Below are 22913 nucleotides of genomic sequence, written 5' to 3' on the forward strand. Positions count from 1 at the left end.
GGAGGGGCGGTTTCAGATACTGCACTAAATAAACTCAACAGGAAAGCAAACAGAACAAGCATTCTTCATGTTAACCCTTATAAAAAGAACTTATCAATATTTCCCATATCTTTTTCAAATATCCAACAACTTTATTTCTCCCCCAAAATAACTGTAAAGTTATGTAACACTCTAGTAATATTTTCTCATTTGTATCATCTAAACTGTTCCTGAAAGTGCTAAAAAAAAATCTAATCTTATTAGATTTTAGAAATTCAAAACTCGGTTTTTATTTTAAGTAGTAAAAATTATTCAAAAGAAAAAAATTTTCTATTTATTTTCTTAAAATTAGAAGCAAGAGTAAAAGACTCAAGGGTAGAAAACTAAGTAAATATAGTATGGATGTGGATGCTGTGTGCACTTAGAGCCTATTGCAGCATAACAGCTGTGCAATTTAAGAATGAATAACACAAGCACAAAGGAGAAAGAGGAAACTATTTATGAGCTGAAAATGGAACATTCTCCAAAACACAGTAAATGAAAAAAGCAAACCACAGAACCATGTGTATAACACCCTACCATTACATAAAAAGAAAGAAAAAGAATACATGTAGGTGTTTGTAAGTGTCTAAAATATCTCTGTAAGGATACATTAGAAATCAATAGCATTGGTTCCCTCTCGGAAGAAAAACTGAGTGCTGGGAACAGGGGTGGGAAAGAGGCTTTTCACTGTATACTCTTTGAACCTTTTGAATTTTAATTCATGTGAATGTATTGCCTATTTAGAAAACAAGTAAAATTATTTATAGGAAGCAAATTTCCAAGAGTAGAGATGATCTCAACTGAGGCATATTAATACTTAGCAAAAGCCTCAAACTAAGGCAAATATACAAAACTGTGACTACTGATTTGGGTAATTGATTTGGGTATGTCAATCAATCCAGTGAAAAGCATACATAAAGTAAGCAACTAAAATGTTCACAGCACAATGCTAGGATCCATCAGGAATACAAAAATAGGTAAAACCCAGACTTTATCTTCAAAGAAGTTTATTCCACAAAAAAAAATTTTGACCAAATCAACCATAACTAGCCAATGCTTATGAGTATTCAGAGAGCCCAGAAATATCATGAAGTCAAACAATATTAACAGAAGCACTGCTGTGGGTTACAAACAACAGAATATTCCAGATGACTTTACTAAATTGAAAGAAATGTATTCACATCTCTTTCTCACCTCCTATACTCACCAGCAATTTTGAGGTGTGCATGAAAATGTTTATGTGTCAGCAGGGGCTCAGGTAACTCTCCTAGAAACATCTTCAGCAAGGTAGCAACATCATTTGAGTGAAACTCCCCTGATTCCAAGTCGATATCAGTTCCATTATTGAGAGCATCCCTTAAAATCTGCTGTCGGACACTATTCCCTGGTACTCTAAACAAACCCTCTACTCTCAAGTCTGTTCAGCATGGAAGAGAAACAGAGGACATGAAAAAGGAAATAAAAAGAGGAATTATGATTAAAATAAGTCATCTAAAAGACCACTTTATACTTGAAAGACCCTTTACAAAGAACTTGAAGGACGTTTTTGTCTTTCTTCCCAGATTAGTTTAGAACCTACTGGCCCCTGAGGAAACACATCTGAACATCCCTGAGCACCCAGAGATCTCCCAGACTGAGACGTGGTCCACCCAGGAGTCACTGAACCTCCTGAGGCACACCTGGAAACTGAATTTAACCTTTTTTTTTTTTTAATTTTCTGTTGAAATATAGTTGATTTACAGTGTTGTGTTAGTTTTAGGTGTACAGCAAAGTAAGATATATATATATATATATATATATATATATATATATTCTTTTTTAGATTCTTTCCATTATAGGTTATTACAAGATATTGGGTATAGTTCCCTGTGCTATACAGTAGGTCCTTGTTGGTTATCTATTTTATATATAGTAGTGTGTATATTGTTAATCCCAAACTCCTAATTTATCCCTCCTCACTCCCTGAATTTAACCTTAATAGTCAGAATGGGCTTGAAAAATAAGTTGGAAGAAAGCCAAATCTCCCTGAAGGCCCCTTCCCGTGGGTCATCTCAGACTTTGCTGGAGGGGCCAAGTTCATCTGTGGGGGTTCATTGCTCCTGTAAAACAGTTTCCCAGCCTAAAATGAATCTAGAGTCTCTGTGCTGCCCCAGGAATTAAAACTCTAACCTATCAGATCACCTTTCAGTCTAAGAGATTCCCAGAAGCTCAGGGTCATCCCAACTAAACGATTCTTCCCTCCCACCTATATTTTAAGCTAATCTAAGGGGATAAAAAAGATGAGACATATTGTTTTGGTTTGACCTGAAGAAGCACGAGAGTTATGTTTTCAGCTTAGGTCCATATTTCTTTGTATAACCCCCTAATTCAGGGGTCCAAGTTCAAATGCCTACAACGCCAGGCTGGTAACAGTAAATGAATGAACAGGAACCCTAGCAAACTGAGGAGCACCTACCTGTGCTCCAGCTGACTGTGTCCAAGTGGCAACAGGGCCCAAGGATGCTAGATCTTCCTATTATTTCCTATTATCCAAAGAAGTTGAAAACCTGGACTGTTTCCATTTTAAAAGACTGATAACTTATTTTATTTTTAATTTAATCCTTTGCCAAACAAACAAAATATGAATATAGATGACTTAAACTCTTAGGCTGTCAGTTTGCAACCTCTGCTCTAGCTCCTAGCACAATGTCCCATATAGAATAAGACATAAATAAGTGTTAGTGTCAAATTTATCAAGACATCACATAAAGCCACACATTTCATATACACTCAGCTCTGCCAAACACTTAGAGCAATGACATAACCAGTATGACTACTAAAAAAATGAAAAAGGAATTAAGTGAAGAGTGTATTTTAATCAGAGAATTCTAGAGATGAAAAGTATCTTTGGCAATAAATTATGCTCCCTGGAGTAAATGTTATAAAGGAGCAATGTATTTTTACAGAAGAAATGTCTCTTTCAGTCAAGGGGAAATTGTGATTTCATAGACACTATCTAATGTATATATATCTTTGAGAGTATAAAACAAATCAATATATGAGATGAAATTTAAAAGGAAATATATTTAGAAACATACCACCTGAAATTATCATTGATTAGTGTCTTTGTTGATGGTTAATTGTCACCTAACAATTGCTAAATCAAGGATGTTAGCTCCCAGTAGAAAACTGACAATTCTTCATTAACAAAGAATGACAAAATTTCAAGTAGTCTTACTTTTGTGTAGATATTCAATCAGTTGGTATATACGGGCAATGCCTTCCTCTGTCAGTGGGGATCCAAATATTACTCCTTTTTCTGAAAAAAACCATACAATAGAACAAGGCTATATTTTCCACAAATAGTACAAAATCAGCATACTTAAAAGTAACATACCCCTCAAGTATATTATGTTACAGTTTAGCAAGTATTTTCACAGGGTCAGTAAACAAAAACCTTAAAGTTGGAAGTGTACCAGAAAATGTAATCAGAAAACTCTCAATCAACTCTCTGCGAGTTTAATCTTAGATGGTAGGTTCCTTGAAGGCAAAGACCGTCTTCTTATTTAAGTAGCAATACCTAGAATATTGATATGTAATTTAAAAACAAACAAAAAATAGAACTTAGACCCATGATTGTCAGAGCATGATAGATTATCCACTAGAGTTGGTATAGGGTCTGATCTGTTATAATGTTTAAACTTTTTTTGCTGCCCTCAGGATTTCCTAATATTTAAAAAAACAGGGGCTTCCTTGGTGGTTCAGTGGTTAAGAATCTGCCTGCCAATGCAAGGGACATGGGTTCGAGCCCTGGTCCGGGAAGATCCCACATGCCGTGGAGCAACTAAGCCCGTGTGCCACAACTACTAAGCCTGAGCTCTAGAGCCCGCAAGCCACAACTACTGAGCCCACGTGCCACAACTACTGAAGCCTGCGCGCTTAGAGCCCGTGCTCCGCAACAAGAAAAGCCACCGCAATGAGAAGCCTGCGCACCGCAACAAAGAGTAGCCCCCGGTCACCGCAACTAGAGAAAGCCAGCGCACAGCAACGAAGACCCAACACAGCCAAAAATAAAAAATAAATTTATTTTACAAAATAAATTAATTTAAAAAAATTAAAAAACAAAATAGTACCTCTTTAACATCTTATCAAAAGCAGTGTTAATAGTCATAATTTATTATATATATCACTAATAACTTATTTCTGAGAAGGCTTTTTGTGGGTGATTCATAGGTATTTGCCTTATCAAAGCATTCCATGGAATGAAAACATTTGAGAACTACTGCAATAAAAAAATGTTCAAACTTTCTTTACTGTACTCACCAGCTGTGAAACTTTGTATCTTTAATATTATTTTAGGATAGTATTAATAGGGCATGAAAATCAAGGTGCCCCTGATAACTACCTAAACTAATCATGTTATGTCTTGGGGACTGATATATATGCTTTAATTTATCTAGACAGTTTTTATAATTTTTATTAATATTACTTAAGGTTTTACTACTCATATAAATGAAAAATGACAAAAAGTGCTTTATAATAATAGAAACTCCTCCATGAACATGCAGATGTTCAGAATGAAGCCCAGGGAGCAGCTGAGACCTGCCCCCTTCACAGATACATCTCCTACCCTTTCGCTTGAGAGACATTAGAGACCGGAAGAATCCTGATGCCGGGCCGGCCCCACCAGGCAACTTAAGGTCCACTTCTCCCATCAGCTGAGCCAACTCAGTTCCAGGCAAGTCGATGAGCCTTGTGATATTGCTGACCACCAACTCGGTGAACACCTCAGGTTTCTCATGTCGGAGTTTCTCCACAAAAAAGTCAGGATTGAAGATAATGGGCTGACTTCGAAGGGAAGAGTCATTGCAGATAACAAAATTGCAGATGGCATCTCTGAAAACATGAAACAGAAGAATCTTTGGGGGGATCATTTTTAATATGGGTTTCGCATTCCCTCTCGACCACACAATTATTCATTCTTTCTGTGGGCATATATATAACCTACAGACTGGTCTTTTGAAAACCTAATCCCCAATCTGCTGACTGCATAAAAGAAGACAATTTGGGCTTGTTGCTGTTTAGGTTATATCCACCTTAGAATTTTAGTTTAAAGAAAAGACACCAAACAGCCTCTATGATATGACCTGAATTTGCCTCTTAATTTTAGGCATTCACTGCAAGAAGACAGAGATCCTTACAGCCTCCTGAGTCTAAGAGTATATTAGAACTGGCAGTCACATAGACCACTTTCCTTATTAAAACAGTCAAACCCTAAACTATTACCATTAAATTCTTGTAAAACATCAGAACTGCAGCTGTTCCCCCTAACACAGCAATGGGTAATCATTAAATTAAGGCCTTCCTGGGAGTATAGCCAGCACTGTATGGTATTTTCCATCCAGTGATTAACTGCTGACAGTAACACAGGCTAGTCGCAAATGCCACAGAAACCATGTGACAGTGAGCATGAGACTACTGAAGAGCTAAAACTATATCTAAACAGTATAGTAGACATTTTGAAAACATTTACTCTACCCTTAGGGTTCTTTGGTTCCTGGGTCCCTACACAGGCAGGTGTTTCCTTATAATCAGTCCCCTTCAACTGAGCCAGGCGCTTTGGATTCTGTTCCTCATAACCAAAAAGCCTTCACTAGAATGGAAGGCACTTACAGGTACATAAAATAGATATTAATTCAGCCTTGCCAAGGTTCAGAAATGGGTTTTATTTTAAAATCCTTCATTCTGGATGGCTTTGGCCCATCGTCTAAGTCCAAACTTTGCTCAGACAGGTTCTTCCTCTCTAAGGCACTTAAAAAAATTCTGTATTTTGCTTCTAATTTTACTCTTCTATCACTGAGTAATACTCAGCAGATATGTTCTGTTGGCCCTTGATCATAGCTGGTTTTCCACTCCTAAATTATTTGGGCTATACTTCTAGCAAAGCTCCTCTGACTCTCAGAAATATTTTCTTCCCTATTGTTTTCTAATTTTAACATGTTACATATAAGAACTGTATTATTCCATCTCTTGTAGCAGACACATCACCACTTGTTTGTATCCATTATCAATCATCTCTAATGGCTTATTCTAATTTTCATTATATAAACAGCCATCTATTATACAACCAATGAGTAAATGTAACACAAGCCAGAAAGGACAAGTCATCACATCTGTCAGACAAAGCTGAAATCCACCTGACTCAATCAAACATTCCCACAATAAAAACAATCACAACTTAAAAGTTTCCACAACACCCTAGGTACCAAAGCACTGTTCCAGGAAAAATGATATCTCTAAACATTAAATATAACTAATCTTTAACACACTTTGCCAATACTACATGGAACTTCTTTTTTTCTGGCCACACCACATGGCATGTGGGATCTTAGCTCCCCTGCAGTGGAAGCACAGAGTCTTAACCACTGCACCGCCAGGGAAGTCCTACATGGATCACTTTTAACATGGTATAATGAAAACAAGGCATGGGTAAATTTCAAAGTTCATCTCTACTTCCCTGAAAAGTTATTACATAATTTTATTCAACAGCCCAAATCTTCAGTTGGTGGCTACTAAATTTCTTTTCTCTAAAATGATAACATAAGAATTTACATAATTTATGAATGTGTATTTTCAAGCCAAAAAGTCATTAAAGAAAGAGAACTTAAAATGCTGTTTCCTCAACCTTTTTATACACTAAGGTTATTTTTCCTGTATAAATTCCTGTATAATTTTCCCTGTATAATCATTGGCAAATGATTATAATACAAGCCAAATAAAATCAAAAGCAATTTCATCCTAAGCATTGACAAAGCCTTTTTTTTTAATGTCAGCTTATTTCAGTCAAGAAATGAGTCAATAGACAACTATTACTTATAATCACTGCCAATGAGAAATTACTACTCTACTGAGAGAGCCAGAAAATCATGAAATGGGTTAGCACCGAAAAGAGTCTTAAAATTTATCAGATCTAAGCTTTTATGGATGTCACATCCCTTTTAATTCTGAAAAACAGAATCCAGATCAAATTAATGCTAACATATAAATGTATATGAATAGCATCCATTATATTCTTAAAGTAGAAACACATACATACATATAACCTCCAGATCTTTAGTTTATTAATATCCAGAGTAAGACTCAGTTGAGATTCCAAAACTTATATCACAGTTGACCTTCAGGCACTAAACTGGATCAAATAGACAAGTAGAAAGGAGCCGAAGGCACAAAACCCTACTACATCGTTTCTCAACAGAATCCTTTCTACCTTGCGGTCTGCTCCCTCCGAAATAGGTAGAATAGGTAGGAGAATAAATAAGTTCAAGGCTGCCCCTACCTATTCACAAGGAATACAAGAAAGAGACACCTTAGGAGTCCTAATACACAAGTAACAAACAAGCAATCTCAGTTTCTTTTCCCCTTCTGCTTTTTCTCCCCTTCCTTCCCATAATCATTCACTTTTGTTTTGTCTCACATTAACTTCTTTAACCTACTTCTTTTTTTTTCCTCTCCTTCACTTTTTCTGAGTGGAGCATGTGGTAAGACAAAAAGTAAGGGAGAGAAGTGGTTAAAAAAAGGAAGTAAAATGGAAGATAAGAGATGGAAAAGACAGATATAGTAGGTTATGTTTTTAAATTATCCCCATATCACAAAGTCCGCTAATCTCTTTCCATGGAATACATAGTACCACAATATAAAGCTGAGAATATCACAGAACATGGTCAAGAACTTAAGAGAAGGGCTAAAGAAAAAGAAAAATACTATTTTTAAGCAAAAACAACTTCCTCCTCTACAGTATCTAATTTTAAAACAAACTCTAAGTTTGCTCAAGTTTAAGAAAAAAATTAATTTCTTACATAAATGCTGAAAGCTTCTGATGAGGCATTGGTAAATCGAAGAGACAGGAAAAAAGCTTTCTCCTTGTTCGTTGTAACAAAGAAACCCTCCTTTCCCTGCCCCATCACAGCCTACACAAATTCCAGACATGTTAGAGGACACAAGGGCACATTATGGGGCCTGAAAGGCAGTACTTATTAGGACTCTAAGCCCTCATCTGCAAGTAGGAACAAAACAGAAATTAAAAACTGGACCAAGTGAATTGTATTTGCCAACACATAGATGAAACGCAAGAGTAGTCTCCCATCACACTGAAAGTTGTATTAGACAAAACAATCACACAATATAAACAGTATAAGGACAAGCAGTTTTATAATATAAAAGGAAGGGTGATCCCTACCTCACGTCATACACAAAAAATAAATTCCAGACAGAATAAAGATCCAAATATGAAAAGCCAATTTTTTTTATTTTTATTGGAATATAGTTGCTTTACAATGTTGTGTTAGTTTCTACTGTACAGCAAAGTGAACCAGTTATACATGTACATATATACATTCTTGTTTAGATTCCCTTCCAAAAAAGTCAAACTTTAAAAAGAATAAATTAATGAGGCAGAAAAAAGACTTCTTAAACATGACATAAAATGCACAATCCACAAAGAAAAGATTGAAACATTTAACTACATTAAAATTTTAAATGTCTGTTCAACAAATAACATTATAAACAAAGTTCTCAAAAAATGAAGTCACAGTGCCTCTGGAGAGAGGAACTGGATGAAAGAACAGGAGTGGGAGAGAAACTTTTCACTGTATGCTTTTTTGTATTTTCTGGATTTTTGACTCGTGAACATACTACCCATTCATAATAAATAAATAAATAACAAATAAATGTAAAACTTTAAAAGTAATAATAAAAGACAAGCCATAAACTGAAAAAAAAATTTGTCAAAAGATATAACCAAGTAATTCATAGAAGAGGGGTCTAAATGACTAATAAACATGAACAGAATCTTAACTTTAGAAGTTATCAGGGTAAAGAAAATTGAAAAATGGTATTTTTCCCCACCGATCATTTTGGCATAAACTATCAGATTCAGGTGATATCTTCTTATTCTTAGTTTGCTAAGGGTTATTTATTTATTATCATGAGTCTGTGCTTAATTTCATCAAAATTTTTTGACAATCATATAATTTTTCTCCTTTATTTTGTTTATGTAGTGAATGAATGATTAATGTTAAACCAGCTGGGCATTTCTAGAATAAACCCAATATTATAATAATGTATTATCATTTTTATATATTACCGAATTTGGTTTGCTAATAGTTTGTTTAGGTTTCTCCATTTATGTTCATAAGTGAGATTATCGTGGAATTGTTCTTTCTTATGTTGTCTTCATTAGGTTTTGTATCAAGGTTGTGCTGGCCTTACAAAGTGAGTTGGCGAGTGTGTCCTATTTTTCTGTTTTCTGAAAAAGTTTGTGTCATTTCTTCTTTAAATGTTTGATGGAATTGGCTGATGAAGCCATCTGGACTTAGAGTTTTCTTTGTAAGGTTTTTAATTATATATACTCAATTTATTTTGTGTTACAGAACTATTCAAATTTTCTATTTCTTCTTGTATTAATTTTGGTAAGCCAGATATGTCTAGGGTTTTGTCTATTTCACATAAATATTCAAACTTTACTGGCATAAACTTGTTCATAATATCCTCTTAGGAACTTTTTGATGTGTCCAGGTTCTGTAGTGATGTCCTCCTCCTTGTTCCCGATATTGGTAATTTATGTTTTCTCTCTCTTTTAATTTATGAATCTTATTAGAGATTTAGCAATTTTTATTAGCTTTGTCAAGGTTCCAGCTTTTGGTTTTACTGAACTCCTCTATTACATGTTTGTTGTTTATTTCACTAATTTCTGCTCTTATATTTATTACTTCCTTTCTTCTTTACTGGATTCAGGATAAGGTGGCACTGCAAATCAATGGGGAATGAATGACTTTTTCACGAAATGGTGCGGGGACACGTGGACATCTATGGGGGAAAAAATGAAAATTGACACCTATGTCACTATACACAAGGTGAATTATAGATCTAAAGGTGAACAACAAAACAATAAGCCTACTAGAAGGTAATATAGAAGAATATATTATTGAACTCAGGGTGGGGAAATAATTTTTAAATAACACATAAAAAATATTAAAGAAAAAGATCAATACAATTGACTTCATTAAAATGAGAACTTGTGTTTATCAAAAGACACCATCAAGAAAGTGAAAATGACAGGCACAGAGTGGGAAAATATATCTACAATACATACAGCAAAAAATGGCTCATATCTTGAATATATGTAGACTTCGTATTAATCAATAAGAAAAAATAAATAGCCTAATAGAAAAACAAGCATGAGATTTCCATAAAATCTCATTTAAAAAGCTACTCAATATCATTAGACACCAAGGAACTGCAAATTAAAAAACAATGACAGGGCTTCCCTGGTGGCGCAGTGGCTAAGAATCCGCCTGCCAATGCAGGGGACACGGGTTCGAGCCCTGGTCCGGGAAGATCCCACATGCAGTGGAGTAACTAAGCTCGTGGGCCACACCTACTGAAGCCTGCACACCTAGAGCCCATGCTCCGCAACAAGAGAAACCACCGCAATGAGAAGCACCGCAACGAAGAGTAGCTCCCACTCGCCACAACTAGAGAAAAGCCCGCACGCAGCAACGAAGACCCAACGCAGCCAAAAATAAATAAATAAATTATTTTTTAAAAAGACAAAAAATAGGGCTTCCCTGGTGCGCAGTGGTTGAGAGTCCGCCTGCCGATGCAGAGGACACGGGTTTGTGCCCCGGTTTGGGAAGATCCCACATGCCGCGGAGCGGCTGGGCCCGTGAGCCATGGCCGCTGAGCCTGCGTGTCCGGAGCCTGTGCTCCGCAACGGGAGAGGCCACGACCGTGAGAGGCCCGCTTACCGCAAAAAAAAAAAAAAAAAAAAAAAGAGTAATGTAGACAAAAAATATACAGTGTTTAGAGATACAGTCTCCAACTTACAATGGTTCAACTTACGCTTTTTTAACTTTATGATGGTGTGAAAGCAATATGCATTCAGTAGAAACCGTACTTCAATTTTGAATTTTGATCTTTTCCCAGGCTAGCAATATGTAGTAGAATACTCTTTCGTGATGCTGGACAGCAACCATCCTGTACCCATACAACCATTGTTTTTTCACTTTCAGTAGAGTAGTCAATAAACTACATGAGATATTCAACGCTTTATTACAAAATAGGCTTTGTGTTAAATGATTCTGACCAGTTATAGGCTAATGTAAGTGGTCTGAGCATGTTTAAGGTAGGCTAGGCTAAGCTATCATGTTCAGTAGGTTAGGTGTACTAAATGCATTTTCGACTCCATCATAAATCAAGGAAGATCTGTACTTGCTTAAGTAGCAAAATTGTAAAGAGAAGCAAAGATGTATTTACCATTCAGGATAATGGTTACCTTTGGGGGTTTGTGATTATGAGGAGGCCAGAGGGCATAAGGGGAGTTTCTAGGGTGTTAGCACTGTTTTTGTGATAAAGTATTCAGCTGGGGGAAAGGGGAGTGGTTCATTTGAGGTAAATCTGGAAAATGTTAACATTTGTTGAAGCTGGGTGTTAGAAAGAGTACTGATTATATTATTACTTGTATATATAACCAACATCCTTGATGACAAATTTTTTTAAGTAACCAAGTAGTTTTGACCTAAGTCTTGCTACAACTTGATGTAAATATCACAGAAAATCTAAGTACAGTATATACTAAAGGTTAATTTCCTCATCATAAAGGTTTTTGCATAAATGTCTAGAACCAGGAGAATTAGTAGTTAAGTATACAGGCATATAGAAATAGCAAGGACTCCAGTATTTAAATGCATATACTAGGCAACTATCCCAAAGAGTAATAGAGGTAAGACCTACCCCTCAAACAGGATATTTTTTATTACCTATAGTCTGCAATGATTACTTTTACCACTAGATGGATCTCTACATGTAAGGTGATATGCTTAGTGAAAGGACTGGAAACAAAATTCACAGCTGAAAAATCAATTACATAAAAATGAAATGCAGGTGCTTTTGAGGCATGTTGAACCCATGAATCTGCAAAATTCAAGGCAGTGGGAGAAAAAAAAAAAAACCTGTATCCTGCAGATGTATCTTTTGGCTGACTACTACCAAAACTCCATACCCACAAAACTAAATGTTTCCTCCCTAGTGAATTGCTTAACTTGATTTGTTCTCCAAGAACCACAATCTTGGCAACATCTATCAAAATATGAGCTATATTTAAAGTTGTCTAAACCTGACTTACCACCCTGAGAGAAGTATGCACTCTCTTACTACTTTTTCAATCTCTGGCTCTGAAACATGGCTTTAAATGTGTCACTTTATTGGAAAGCTGTTAGATATGAATACAAGTATTAAAGAAGAGGCTATTATTCTTCCCTTTTTCTACATGCCAAAGTTAAACTGGTATTATGAAAGTTGTACATAAAAAGAAAGGATAAAAGTAGGTCCCGTGTGTCCAAGCTGGCAGGGTTTTTATAACAGAAACAGTTTAAAGTTGATAAGTAGTACCACAGTTTTTCAGGAAATAATATAAAATTTCTTAAACAAAAATTTTGAAACACTTACATCCCAAGATCTGCCCTTAAAAGTAGCTATCCAAGGTTTTGTAATATGGACCTCTTATCACTAATTTAGACTCCAATCATCTACAAAAATATATTTGGGGCTTCCCTGGCAGCACAGTGGTTAAGAATCTGCCTGCCAATGCAGGGGACACGGGTTCGAGCCCTGGCTCAGGAAGATCCCACATGCCGAGGAGCAACTAAGCCCGTGCACCACAACTACTGAGCCTGCACTCTAGAGCCCACGAGCCACAACTACTGAGCCCGTGTGCCACAACTACTGAAGCCTGCGCGCCTAGAGCCCGTGCTCCGCAATGAGAAGCCATGACAATGAGGAGCCCCAGGCACTGCAACAAAGAGTAGCCCCCGCTCCCCGCAACTAGAGAAAGCCCGCGTACAGCAACGAAGACCCAACACAGACAAAAATAAAAACAAATAAATAAAAAAATATATATATTTGGCCCCTATATTTATTTGATCCCAACTTGAACTAATTTCAGACTACTAGAGCAACTTGATCTGAATTAAAGTGGCAGATGAAGGAATTCCTGATTGCTTACCCTCTTAACCTAAACATTCTGGAAATGTGATCAAGATTTTGCCCTATGAAATGACGATGAAAACTTCTCAGTCAAGAAGGCTAATTATTCTTCCTACGAGCACCAATAACACAAGTTTATTAACATATATTTAACTTGTCAATTTTTATCCCTTTGGGTGTCACAAGAATTAGTATTAATTCTGTTGCTGCCACCTCCCTTACTTTTTCTCCCCCTGGCTGGTGTACAATTGGAAGAAAGTTTACTTGTATTAGAAAAGTAACAGCAAAATTCCCTATTCATTTGGAGAAAGTTCTATAGGATGCTTCACTGACAGCACAGTGTCTCTCGTATCATTATCTTAAAGCTATTTACCCCTCAAAAAAGTATAGTCAAAGCTTCAGGAGACTATCTTTTCCTACAGACTTTAAATGCCATGAGCCTCAAGCAATTAAAACCAAAGTATTTCTACCTAGGGTCAGATTAGGTTCCAAAAGACTACTTCTAAATCCACTTGTTCCAAAGTCCAGAGTGATATTAATACTATCCAAGAGACAGCTAATGCTTTTGCTCTGGCATATGACTTGTTCATATCTATATAACTTCACATATTGAAAATTCTTAAGAGCTTTAATCTCTTAGTCAGTATTCTACGAAACTAATCGTAAGTCTCTTCATCAACCATCATAAGAAGGTGAATTGCTTTTCTGAGGCACATGTTAGCCAAACAAGAAATCACAGCCACTCACATGTCATTTAAATTCAAACTAACCGTGATCTACTGAGTGCTTTATAATTTTAAGAAATTGTAAGGTACAGGAACAAGAAACTAAACTAAGTCTCTGGCATCCAGAAGCTTAAAATTCACTGAACACTACAAGATACTATTTTTTTTCCACTATGTCTGTTTTCAAAAATACAAGTGGTCAATTACAGGTGCAATTAGCACATGGGCACCCAGAAGACCCCATGAGATGACTTTAAAAATTGGGTTGTGGGGCTTCCCTGGTGGCACAGTGGTTGAGAGTCCGCCTGCCGATGCAGGGGACACGGGTTCGTGCCCTGGTCTGGGAAGATCCCACATGCTGCGGAGCGGCTAGGCCCACGAGCCATGGCCGCTGAGCCTGCGCGTCCGGAGCCTGTGCTCTGCAACAGGAAGAGGCCACAACAGTGAGAGGCCCGCGTACCGCAAAAAAAAAAAAAAAAATTGGGTTGCGAACAATTTTTCTTTTATTGCATTTGCACATAAATGTTAGTCTTTTAAGTGTCATTATTTTAAAGAGATCTTGGGCATTCTGCTAAAACTCCTTTGAAACTGGAAGCAATTATGAGATTTTTTTCACTGTAGTAAATCTTAAGCAACCACCACTTTGGGGAAACACAATACAATACGCTTTCCCACTCAGAACTGTGAGTGACACCAACTGTTGAGATGATGAGATATTGAAAAGACAGATTCTAATGTATGAGATTTTACGGTGCATGAAGTATATTAATACTTTTGAAATGAAATTTTTACAATTTAAATATTCCAATTTCTTTTCAACACTTTTATTTCTTAACACCTAAAAAGAATCTATTGTGTCAGTTAAAATATTTATGCTTTAATAAATTTAGGCCTTATCCTCTGTACAATCTTTTTTTTTTTTTTTTTTTTTTTGCTGAGTGCAGGCTTTTACTAGTTGTGGTGCGCGGGCCTCTCATTGTGGTGGCTTCCCTTGTTGCAGAGCACAGGCTCTAGGTGCACAGGCTTCAGTAGTTGTGGCTTGCGGGTTCCAAAGTGCAGGCTCAGTAGTTGTGGTGCACGGGCTTAGTTGCTCCACAGCATTGGGATCTTCCTGGACCAGGGATCGAACCCATGTCCCCTGCATTGGCAGCCAGATTCCTAACCACTGCGCCACCAGGGAAGCCCCTCTGTACAATCTTTTATTTATTTATTTATTTATTTTTGTCTGTGTTGGGTCTTTGTTGCTGTGTGCGGTCTTTCTCTAGTTGCAGCGAGTGGGGGCTACTCTTCGTTGCAGTGCGCAGGCTTCTCATTGCGGTGGCTTCTCTTGTTGCAGAGCACAGGCTCTAGGCACGTGGGCTTCAGTAGTTGTGGCACACGGGCTCAGTAGTTGTGGCTCACGGGTTCCAGAACGCAGGCTCAGTAGTTGTGGCACACGGGCTTAGTTGCTCTGCAGCATGTGGGATCTTCCCGGACCAGGGCTCGAATTCATGTACCCTGCATTGGCAGGTGGATTCTTAACCACTGTGCCACCAGGGAAGCCCCCCTCTGTACATTCTTAATATACATACCCTGGGTTCAAATTTTCAATGAAAGTTTAACACAATGACATAACTGTATGTTTCACATTGGTGTACTTATTTTTAATATTTAAAAGCCAGTTTATTCGATGAAAAACATGGATTGAAAGATGACTGATCTCTTGCTTAGGGTCATCCTAACAAATGAAGCAGATTGAACGGCAGATCTAATTAAGGAGAGCTTGGTCACAAGGACAGCAGCCACAAAATGACCTGACCAAAAGAAAAAAATAATGTAGACCTTGTTACTTGAGTGAAGAAACTATTAGTGCAACCAATGCAGGGATTGTAGGGATTCCAAAATTCAGAAAACTTTAAAATGCTAAATAGACTTAAAAATACAAAAGCTAGCCACATTTCAAAGGGCTTATTATAGTGCATGTAGTGTTCTCTGATTAAAGTTTGACTTTCTTAGAGAGCAGAAAGTATTTGATGATAACATCAAGAATGTTACTAGGGCTTCCCTGGTGGCGCTAGTGGTTGAGAGTCCGCCTGCCGATGCAGGAGACACGGTTCGTGCCCTGGTCCGGGAAGATCCCACATGCTGCGGAGCGGCTGAGCCCGTGAGCCATGGCCGCTGAGCCTGCGCGTCCAGAGCCTGTGCTCCGCAACGGGAGAGGCCACAGCAGTGAGAGGCCCGCGTACCGCAAAAAAAAAAAAAAAAAAAAAAAAAAGAATGTTACTAAATGATATTCCTGCACACTTTCTTGGTTTCTCATCTTCCCCTAATTGTTAGTTTCCTGTTATTTGGTGAGTTTTTCTTTGGTGTCATTGTTTTTACTTACTTGGTTTTATCCTTGTAATTGTGTTCAGCATAAAAATAAAACAAGTGGGACTTCCCTGGTGGCACAGTGGTTGGGAATCCACCTACCAATTCCGGGGACATGGGTTCGGGCCTTGGGCCGGGAAGATCCCACATGCCGCGGAGCAGCTACGCCCGTGCGCCACAGCTACTAAGTCTGCGCTCTGGAGCCCATGAGACACAACTGCTGAAGCCCATGTGCCGCAACCACTGAAGCCCAGGTGCCTAGAGCCCGTGCTCCACAGCAAGGGAAGCCATCGCAATGAGAAGCCTGCGCACCGCAACGAAGAGTGGCCCCCGCTCGCCGCAACTAGAGAAAGCCTGCGCGCAGCAACGAAGACCCAAAGCAGCCAAAAATAAATAAATAGATTTTAAAAAATAAAAAATAATAAAACAAGTGAAGAACTTCATTATGTAATCCCAATGTCATTCTTTAGTTACAATTCCTAAATTAATGAGGTTCCCCCCTCCCCAAAGGTACAATTAAAACACATGTAGCAATTGTAGCTGTCATAGGGCATGCAATTACAAATTTAATATTAAGAACCATGTGATTTCTATATTTCATTCATGAATTTTTTTTCTCTTTTCATTGATACTGATAGAACCCAACTGAGACATCTTTATCTCTAAACAGATAACATTATTTTAAAGCATGTCAAACAATGTCTTACTTCTTTATTGTAACACATTTCAGAAACTTGGACAAAGATCAACCAAATCATTTTAATTTTCTATGGTGAAAAATGAATGGAGCAAAAAAAGAAAATTAGGATCATATAATCAGGAACATTTTTGAAATAGATGTAGCTTTACATGGTATGTTGGACAATATTTTCTGTTGAAGTGGGGAAAGTTTATCTGTTATAGCTTGGCTCAGATCATTATCGTACTTTGTAATCTTACTGAGTCCCAAGTAATTTGTTTTATGCTATGTAATATACCCTGGTCAGTAAGCAAAAGAAATAAGGCCCAAACTTAATTAAACTTATATGCCTTATCTATATAGCTTTAAAGGAAGCATCTCATTTTCATACTTTTGAGTATACACAATATTTTAATTACATATTAATTTTTCTAAAACTTAAGGTTAATAAATACTACAGCATAATAAAACTCAGCTGGCAGGAGACTGAATTTTTCTGTGATTCTAACTGTTTCATTCTTGCAATAACAAAAAACTGGTGTCTAGCTTTCAGGTAATAGTTCAGCTTGACAAATTATCTGTATTTAATTTCATAACTGATATTGTTATTTATGTTTTCATTTGATTATCTTAAAAGCTATGGCTTTATACAGTGTTACAGTTTGATACTAACACATTTCCCATTATAAATGTACTGTCATTAACGCACTCCATATTTAAATAATTATTTATAAGGTAAATCACAAAACTTGTAAGCTTCTGACAAACTCACTCTTTTTTTACCCATCACTATAGTTTTATACTTAACTACAGAAAAGAACAATGGTTTTCCTACAAGATTTTAAGTAGTGGCTAAAGACTGTAACACGAAAGATGATACAAGATCATTAACTGCCAAATGCATGGTACAGTCAATGAAAGCTCTAAGAATTCAGAGTTAGGAGAGAATCTTTCACCCTTATACAAGAGTTGAAATTTGAGGTAGGTCTTAAAGATGAGAAGGGTTTGACAGTGGAGGAAAAAAAAAAAGATAAGTAGTACTTAATTAAAGGGCTTTTTTGTTTGGTTTTTTATTTGGTAGGTTTTTAGGAAACATAAAATGCTTTCTCCACACATTAGTGGCAAGCCCTTTTCAAAACGTAACTTGAAGCAAAGGAGGGTGCACAGGGGAGTTATGAAGATGGGTGTAGTGGACAACTGCCGTTCAAGCTTCCCACATCTGTTTCCCCTTGAGCAACAACCTCTTCCGATCCTTTAATTTATGTAGTTTGGTGGGCTGACCCTACTCCCTGGCCACCAGTGTGAGCATATGACCCAAGCTCACCTCATCGAAACATTTTATCCTCCTCACTGATTCAGACAAAGGCCCGCAAGTCAAACCAGGACAAAAAGACTCAATTCCAAGACTCTTGCTAGATGCTAAGATTGCTAACCAGATGGAAGATTGAAGCTGTTGGTGGTTCATTTCTGCCACCTTTTTGTGAAGAACCTGCCCTTTTATAAAGCAAATACAGAGATCGGATCTAAGAGAGTAAAAAGCAGATGCCTGGGACATTGAGATTTGAGATCTTCAATATAGATTGAGCTGTGCTTGATCTACGCCCCGGACTTTTGTTTCCTGAGCTAAGCAGTGTCTCTGTGCTTAAGCTAGTCTGTTTCTGTCACGTATGCCTGAAAGAGCCCTAACACACAGAGATGTGTAAGAGTATCTGCCCACAGTACGAGCCTTCCTTTCCGTGCCTCCACCTCCAGAGGACAGAGCGGGCTTCTTGAGTACTCTGCCTCCCTCCTCCTCCTCTGGAGCCTCGGTTCTCCAAGATCAGTCTTGCAGGCTTCATCACCGCTGCCTCCAAAGCCCGCCCCTGCAGCCGTGGCTGGCAGCCTCTACTATTAAGTCACCCTCTCTTCTTCATATTTTCCTTTTTTAATTTTTGTCTTTTCCCTTGCTCTTCTCCCTTCCACACCATTTCTCCTAGTTTTTCACAATGCTTCCTAGTTTTTCACAAGCCAGTCCTGTTTTTTCGTACAAATTGGAACTTCTTTTCAGCCAAATCACAGCACATAGCATGCAGCCTTTGGTTCTTCAACTGAACTCATTTCAGCTATTTTCACTGTTCCACGTTACTCAGATTCTTTAAAAAAAAAAACAAAAAAAAACATAAAACTTCCAAACTTAATGCTGTTATGCCAAATTTAGAGCTAAATTCTGGAAAAGAGGGTATTATTCCAACTGATAATTATAACTGGAAGTTACTCTGGTGCAAAAGATCCATGTGCAATACCCAATCCTAGAACTAGACCAAAAAAACATTACTGTACGTTAGACCTTGGCAGAAATGTAGTAACTCTTTTAAAATTATATATATTTCCCATCATTACAAACACAAATTTCTAAAACCTCATATAACTACATGCCAGTAACCCCAAGTAAAAAGATATGAAAAGTTAAAGTAGCTTGCTCAAAGGCACGTACTGCTTTAACTGAGGGAAAAGTATCAATAAACAACGCACCTGCTGGGATCTTTGCATGTTTGAAATTACAAAGACCAATAAGGTAATACTATATATCTTAGACATCAGCCTGACTCAAAAAAATAAAATCAGATAAATTATATTTAACCTAATAACTATTGTTTAACAGTCTTGCTTCAGGCTCTTTATTCCAGAAAACTGTCATTCCATTTGGAATGCATATAGACCTTTACAAGCTTACACACATAAGTTTGTCCGAGCAAATTTAAGCACCAATCACCTTCTTGTCCTCTGACTTGTTTCTGTCCCTCCTCATTCATTCAGATCCTACACACCACCTCATACTTTTCTATAGAATAGACTTACGTAGCGCTGAAGCAAAGGGAAGCTAGGAACTTGGAGATAAGATGATTCTCCATGTGCCAGTTATCAATTTATTGCCTCTCACCCATCATTCCCTACTCTGCAAAAATGGAGCCAGAGACTTTTAAGTGTATTTCCTTTTCCAGCTGGCACAACGTTAAGCATTATGAATAAAGAACACTGCAGAGACAGTGCAGGAGGCAGGGCCTTTCCCTTTCCGGTTCCAGGCTGCTCGTCCAGGCAAGCTCCTGCAGCATGCACAGCTTCTCCACTGACAGACTCCAGTTTACAGCAGCCAGCAGCACCCACAAGCCAGTTGCTTCCCCCCATGACACCTCCCTATTAACAGCTTTCCCCAGTGTCCTAAAGTGTTCTGGCAGGTTCCATAAGGTGAATTTCCAACAACTTCCACCACAGCAACTTCTCTGCCATTCTGTGAGCCACAGCCATGCCTTCTCCAATAAGGTGGGATCTCTGCCCTAGGGTGCCTCTTCTTAGTACATTCTATCTCAGCCCTGTGTATAACAGTGGATTCTTTTCTTTTTTTCAGCTTTATCAAGCTATAATTGGCAGACAAAGTTATAAGATATTTAAAGTGTACAACATGACGACTTGGTATACACAGCTAATTCTGATTTCTCCCATTTGTATATTGTTTAGAGATCTCTTTAGTTCTTATTAGCCAATCCCTTGTTACTCCAATCCCGTTATAATCAATAATTCTTTATACTAAACTTTCTTTATTCAAATTACTGTATAGTTTCTGTGTCCTAACTGAACCCTGACTGATATAGCAGGTAAAAACTAGCAAAACATCAGCACAAAATAGATGGGCTCTGGCATTTCTAGAAACAGCCCATTCTAAAAGATGTTTAATAAAACGTAATTAAAAGGGTTCACTCCAGGTAGCCAGACGGTATCTTCAGGAAGAAAGTACTGATAAGTGCTGATTTGAAAAAAAAAAAAAGGGAGGGACTTCCCTGACGGCTCAGTGGTTAAGAATCCACCTGCCAATGCAGGGGACACGGGTAAGAGTACTAGTCTGGGAAAATCCCACATGCCACGAAGCAACGAAGCCCGTGCGCCACAACTACTGAGCCTGCACTCTAGAGCCCGTGAGCCACAACTGCTGAAGCTCGTGCGCCACAACTACTGAAGCTCGTGCACCACAACTACTGAGCCCACGTGCCACAACTACTGTGCACCTAGACCCCGTACTCCACAGCAAGAGAAGCCACTGCAATGAGAAGCCCATGCACCACAATGAAGCGTAGCCCCCACTCGCTGAAACTAGAGAAAGCCCGTGCACAGCAACGAAGACCAATGCAGCCAAAAATAAAATTTAAAAAAAAAGGAGAAAGCAATAATCTAATCAATCAGCTGTAATGTGTCTCTTTCAAGGATGAAATGGGAAAACCTGACATACATATCAGGTATATTCTTTTTTTTTATTGAAGTATACTTGATTTACAATGTTTCAGGTGTACAGCAAAGTGATTTAGCCATATATATACATATATATATGTATATATACTCTTTTTCAGATTCTTTTCCATTATAGGTTATTAGAAGATATTGAAGATAGTTCCCTGTGCTATACAGTAGGTCCTTGTTGGTTATCTATTTTATATATAGTAGTGTGTATCTGTTAATCCCGAACTCCTAATTTATCCCTCTCCCCCATCCTTGCCTTTCCCCTTTGGTAACCATAAGTTTGTTTTCTATGTCTATAAGTTTATTTCTGTTTTGTAAATAAGTTCATTTATATTCTTCATGCAAATTACCTAAATTGCCTTTATCGAATGGCTTGTAAGCCTGAATAGAGTCAGTCCCCAAACCCATCTAATGGATAAAATAGTTTCTGGACTTGCAATAACAAAAAAGACTGCCACTCTCTGAGGACTTCCACACAACCACCCAGCAACCTCCCTCTTCTGCACTGTTGAATCTCACAAACTCTACAGCTAAAGGTTAGAGGGAAAGAAAGGTAAGCCACTGACCAGTTTATACAGATTAACTTTAAAATTCTATTTTCTTCTTCCCCCCTCCTTCTACCAAGACTGGCCTTGTCTATAAATATAATGGTCAAACTCTCTAAGCCAGATAACTGATAAAAATGTAAAATAAAAAGATTCAGATTCAAGAAAGACCCCTGAAGAATCTATTCCTCATTACCGTTCATAGAATTTGACAGTACAAATAAAACACTGGATTCAGGGAGTTCCCTGGTGGTCCAGTGGTTAGTTAGGACTTGGCACTCTCACGGCCATGGCGCCAGGTTCAATCCCTGGTCAAGGAACTAAGATCCTGCAAGCCTCCAGGGTCGGCCAAAAAAAACCACAACAAATTGGATTCATACATTTAAACCATGTTTTCCGCTTGTACAAGTGAGAACAGACAATTTTTCCTAAGATCAATAGGTTCCATCTACCACTTTTCTCAAAGGACCACACTGCTGTCTTATAAGAGAAAGAACAATATAACAAAAAAGACTTCAGGAAATCTACGCGGTAGGTAAATCACCCGGATACAGGACGCTTTCCCCATCTTCAGGCACCTTCCTTATCCTCCAAAAACATTTCCAAAATGGGGTGTAAGTATCCCAAAGTCTGTTCCAAAGCTCCCTAAGTTCCATGGGCAGGCTTGGGCTCCAAAACTTAGACGCTGCCGGCATATTAACTGTCTCCAGCTTTTCACAAGTGCTATCACTTCCGCGGCTTGCTCTGCCTCCGTCCACCCCTATATGTTACCGTTTGCTTTTTCTGGTTCACAGTGGGTTTCTTTTTTTCCAGTGAATATTGAGGTTAGAAAGCCTGTGACTCTTTGTTATCAATTTCCCCTCTCCATCTAATAATAGTTAGTACTTTCTTTTTATGTCGTTTTTCAACTCAAAAAGTACTGAGCTGTATTTCCCTACTGCCGATTGCGTGGGGAGGTGGCTATATTTCTTTTCCTGCTTTAGCTTTTTCTTTTTCTCTCTTTGGCCCTTAAGAGTCTCTATTATTTTTATACCACTACTGGTAGAGTGGACACCTTCTATTTGTGGATTCTCCTTATTATTAGGTGCAGGCTTAAAATAATAACGAAGAAATAGAAATAGAAAGCTAGACAGTTCTGAACAGATGATCATATATTCTCCAACATGCAAATATGTGTTGATCTGTGCAAATCAGACTCTTTCCTCTTCTTTATGGAATACAAGGGGACACACCACCAACAGAACATTAGAAAGGTTAATATCTGCAGAACATAAAATAATTTCATGGCATTTATCACCACAAGGT

General features: G+C 37.8%; 1 protein-coding gene across 2 annotated transcripts in view; it reads right to left on the reverse strand.

Annotated features, from left to right (window-relative positions):
- ARHGAP19 (Rho GTPase activating protein 19) overlaps positions 1-22913 on the reverse strand; it is a 54631-nt gene that overhangs the window by 28926 nt on the left and 2792 nt on the right. For both annotated transcript variants that reach the window (XM_027112181.1, XM_027112182.1), the window contains exons 2-4: positions 4631-4896; positions 3239-3319; positions 1229-1438 (exon numbers count right to left, since the gene is read on the reverse strand). In XM_027112181.1, the coding sequence (XP_026967982.1) occupies positions 1229-1438; positions 3239-3319; positions 4631-4896 (557 nt within the window). The remainder of the gene's footprint in view (positions 1-1228; positions 1439-3238; positions 3320-4630; positions 4897-22913) is intronic.

This window comes from Aethalodelphis obliquidens, unplaced genomic scaffold, assembly GCF_003676395.1.
Source record: "Aethalodelphis obliquidens isolate GAN/ISIS:26980383/991018 unplaced genomic scaffold, ASM367639v1 scaffold11, whole genome shotgun sequence".
Classification (NCBI taxonomy): domain Eukaryota; kingdom Metazoa; phylum Chordata; class Mammalia; order Artiodactyla; family Delphinidae; genus Aethalodelphis; species Aethalodelphis obliquidens.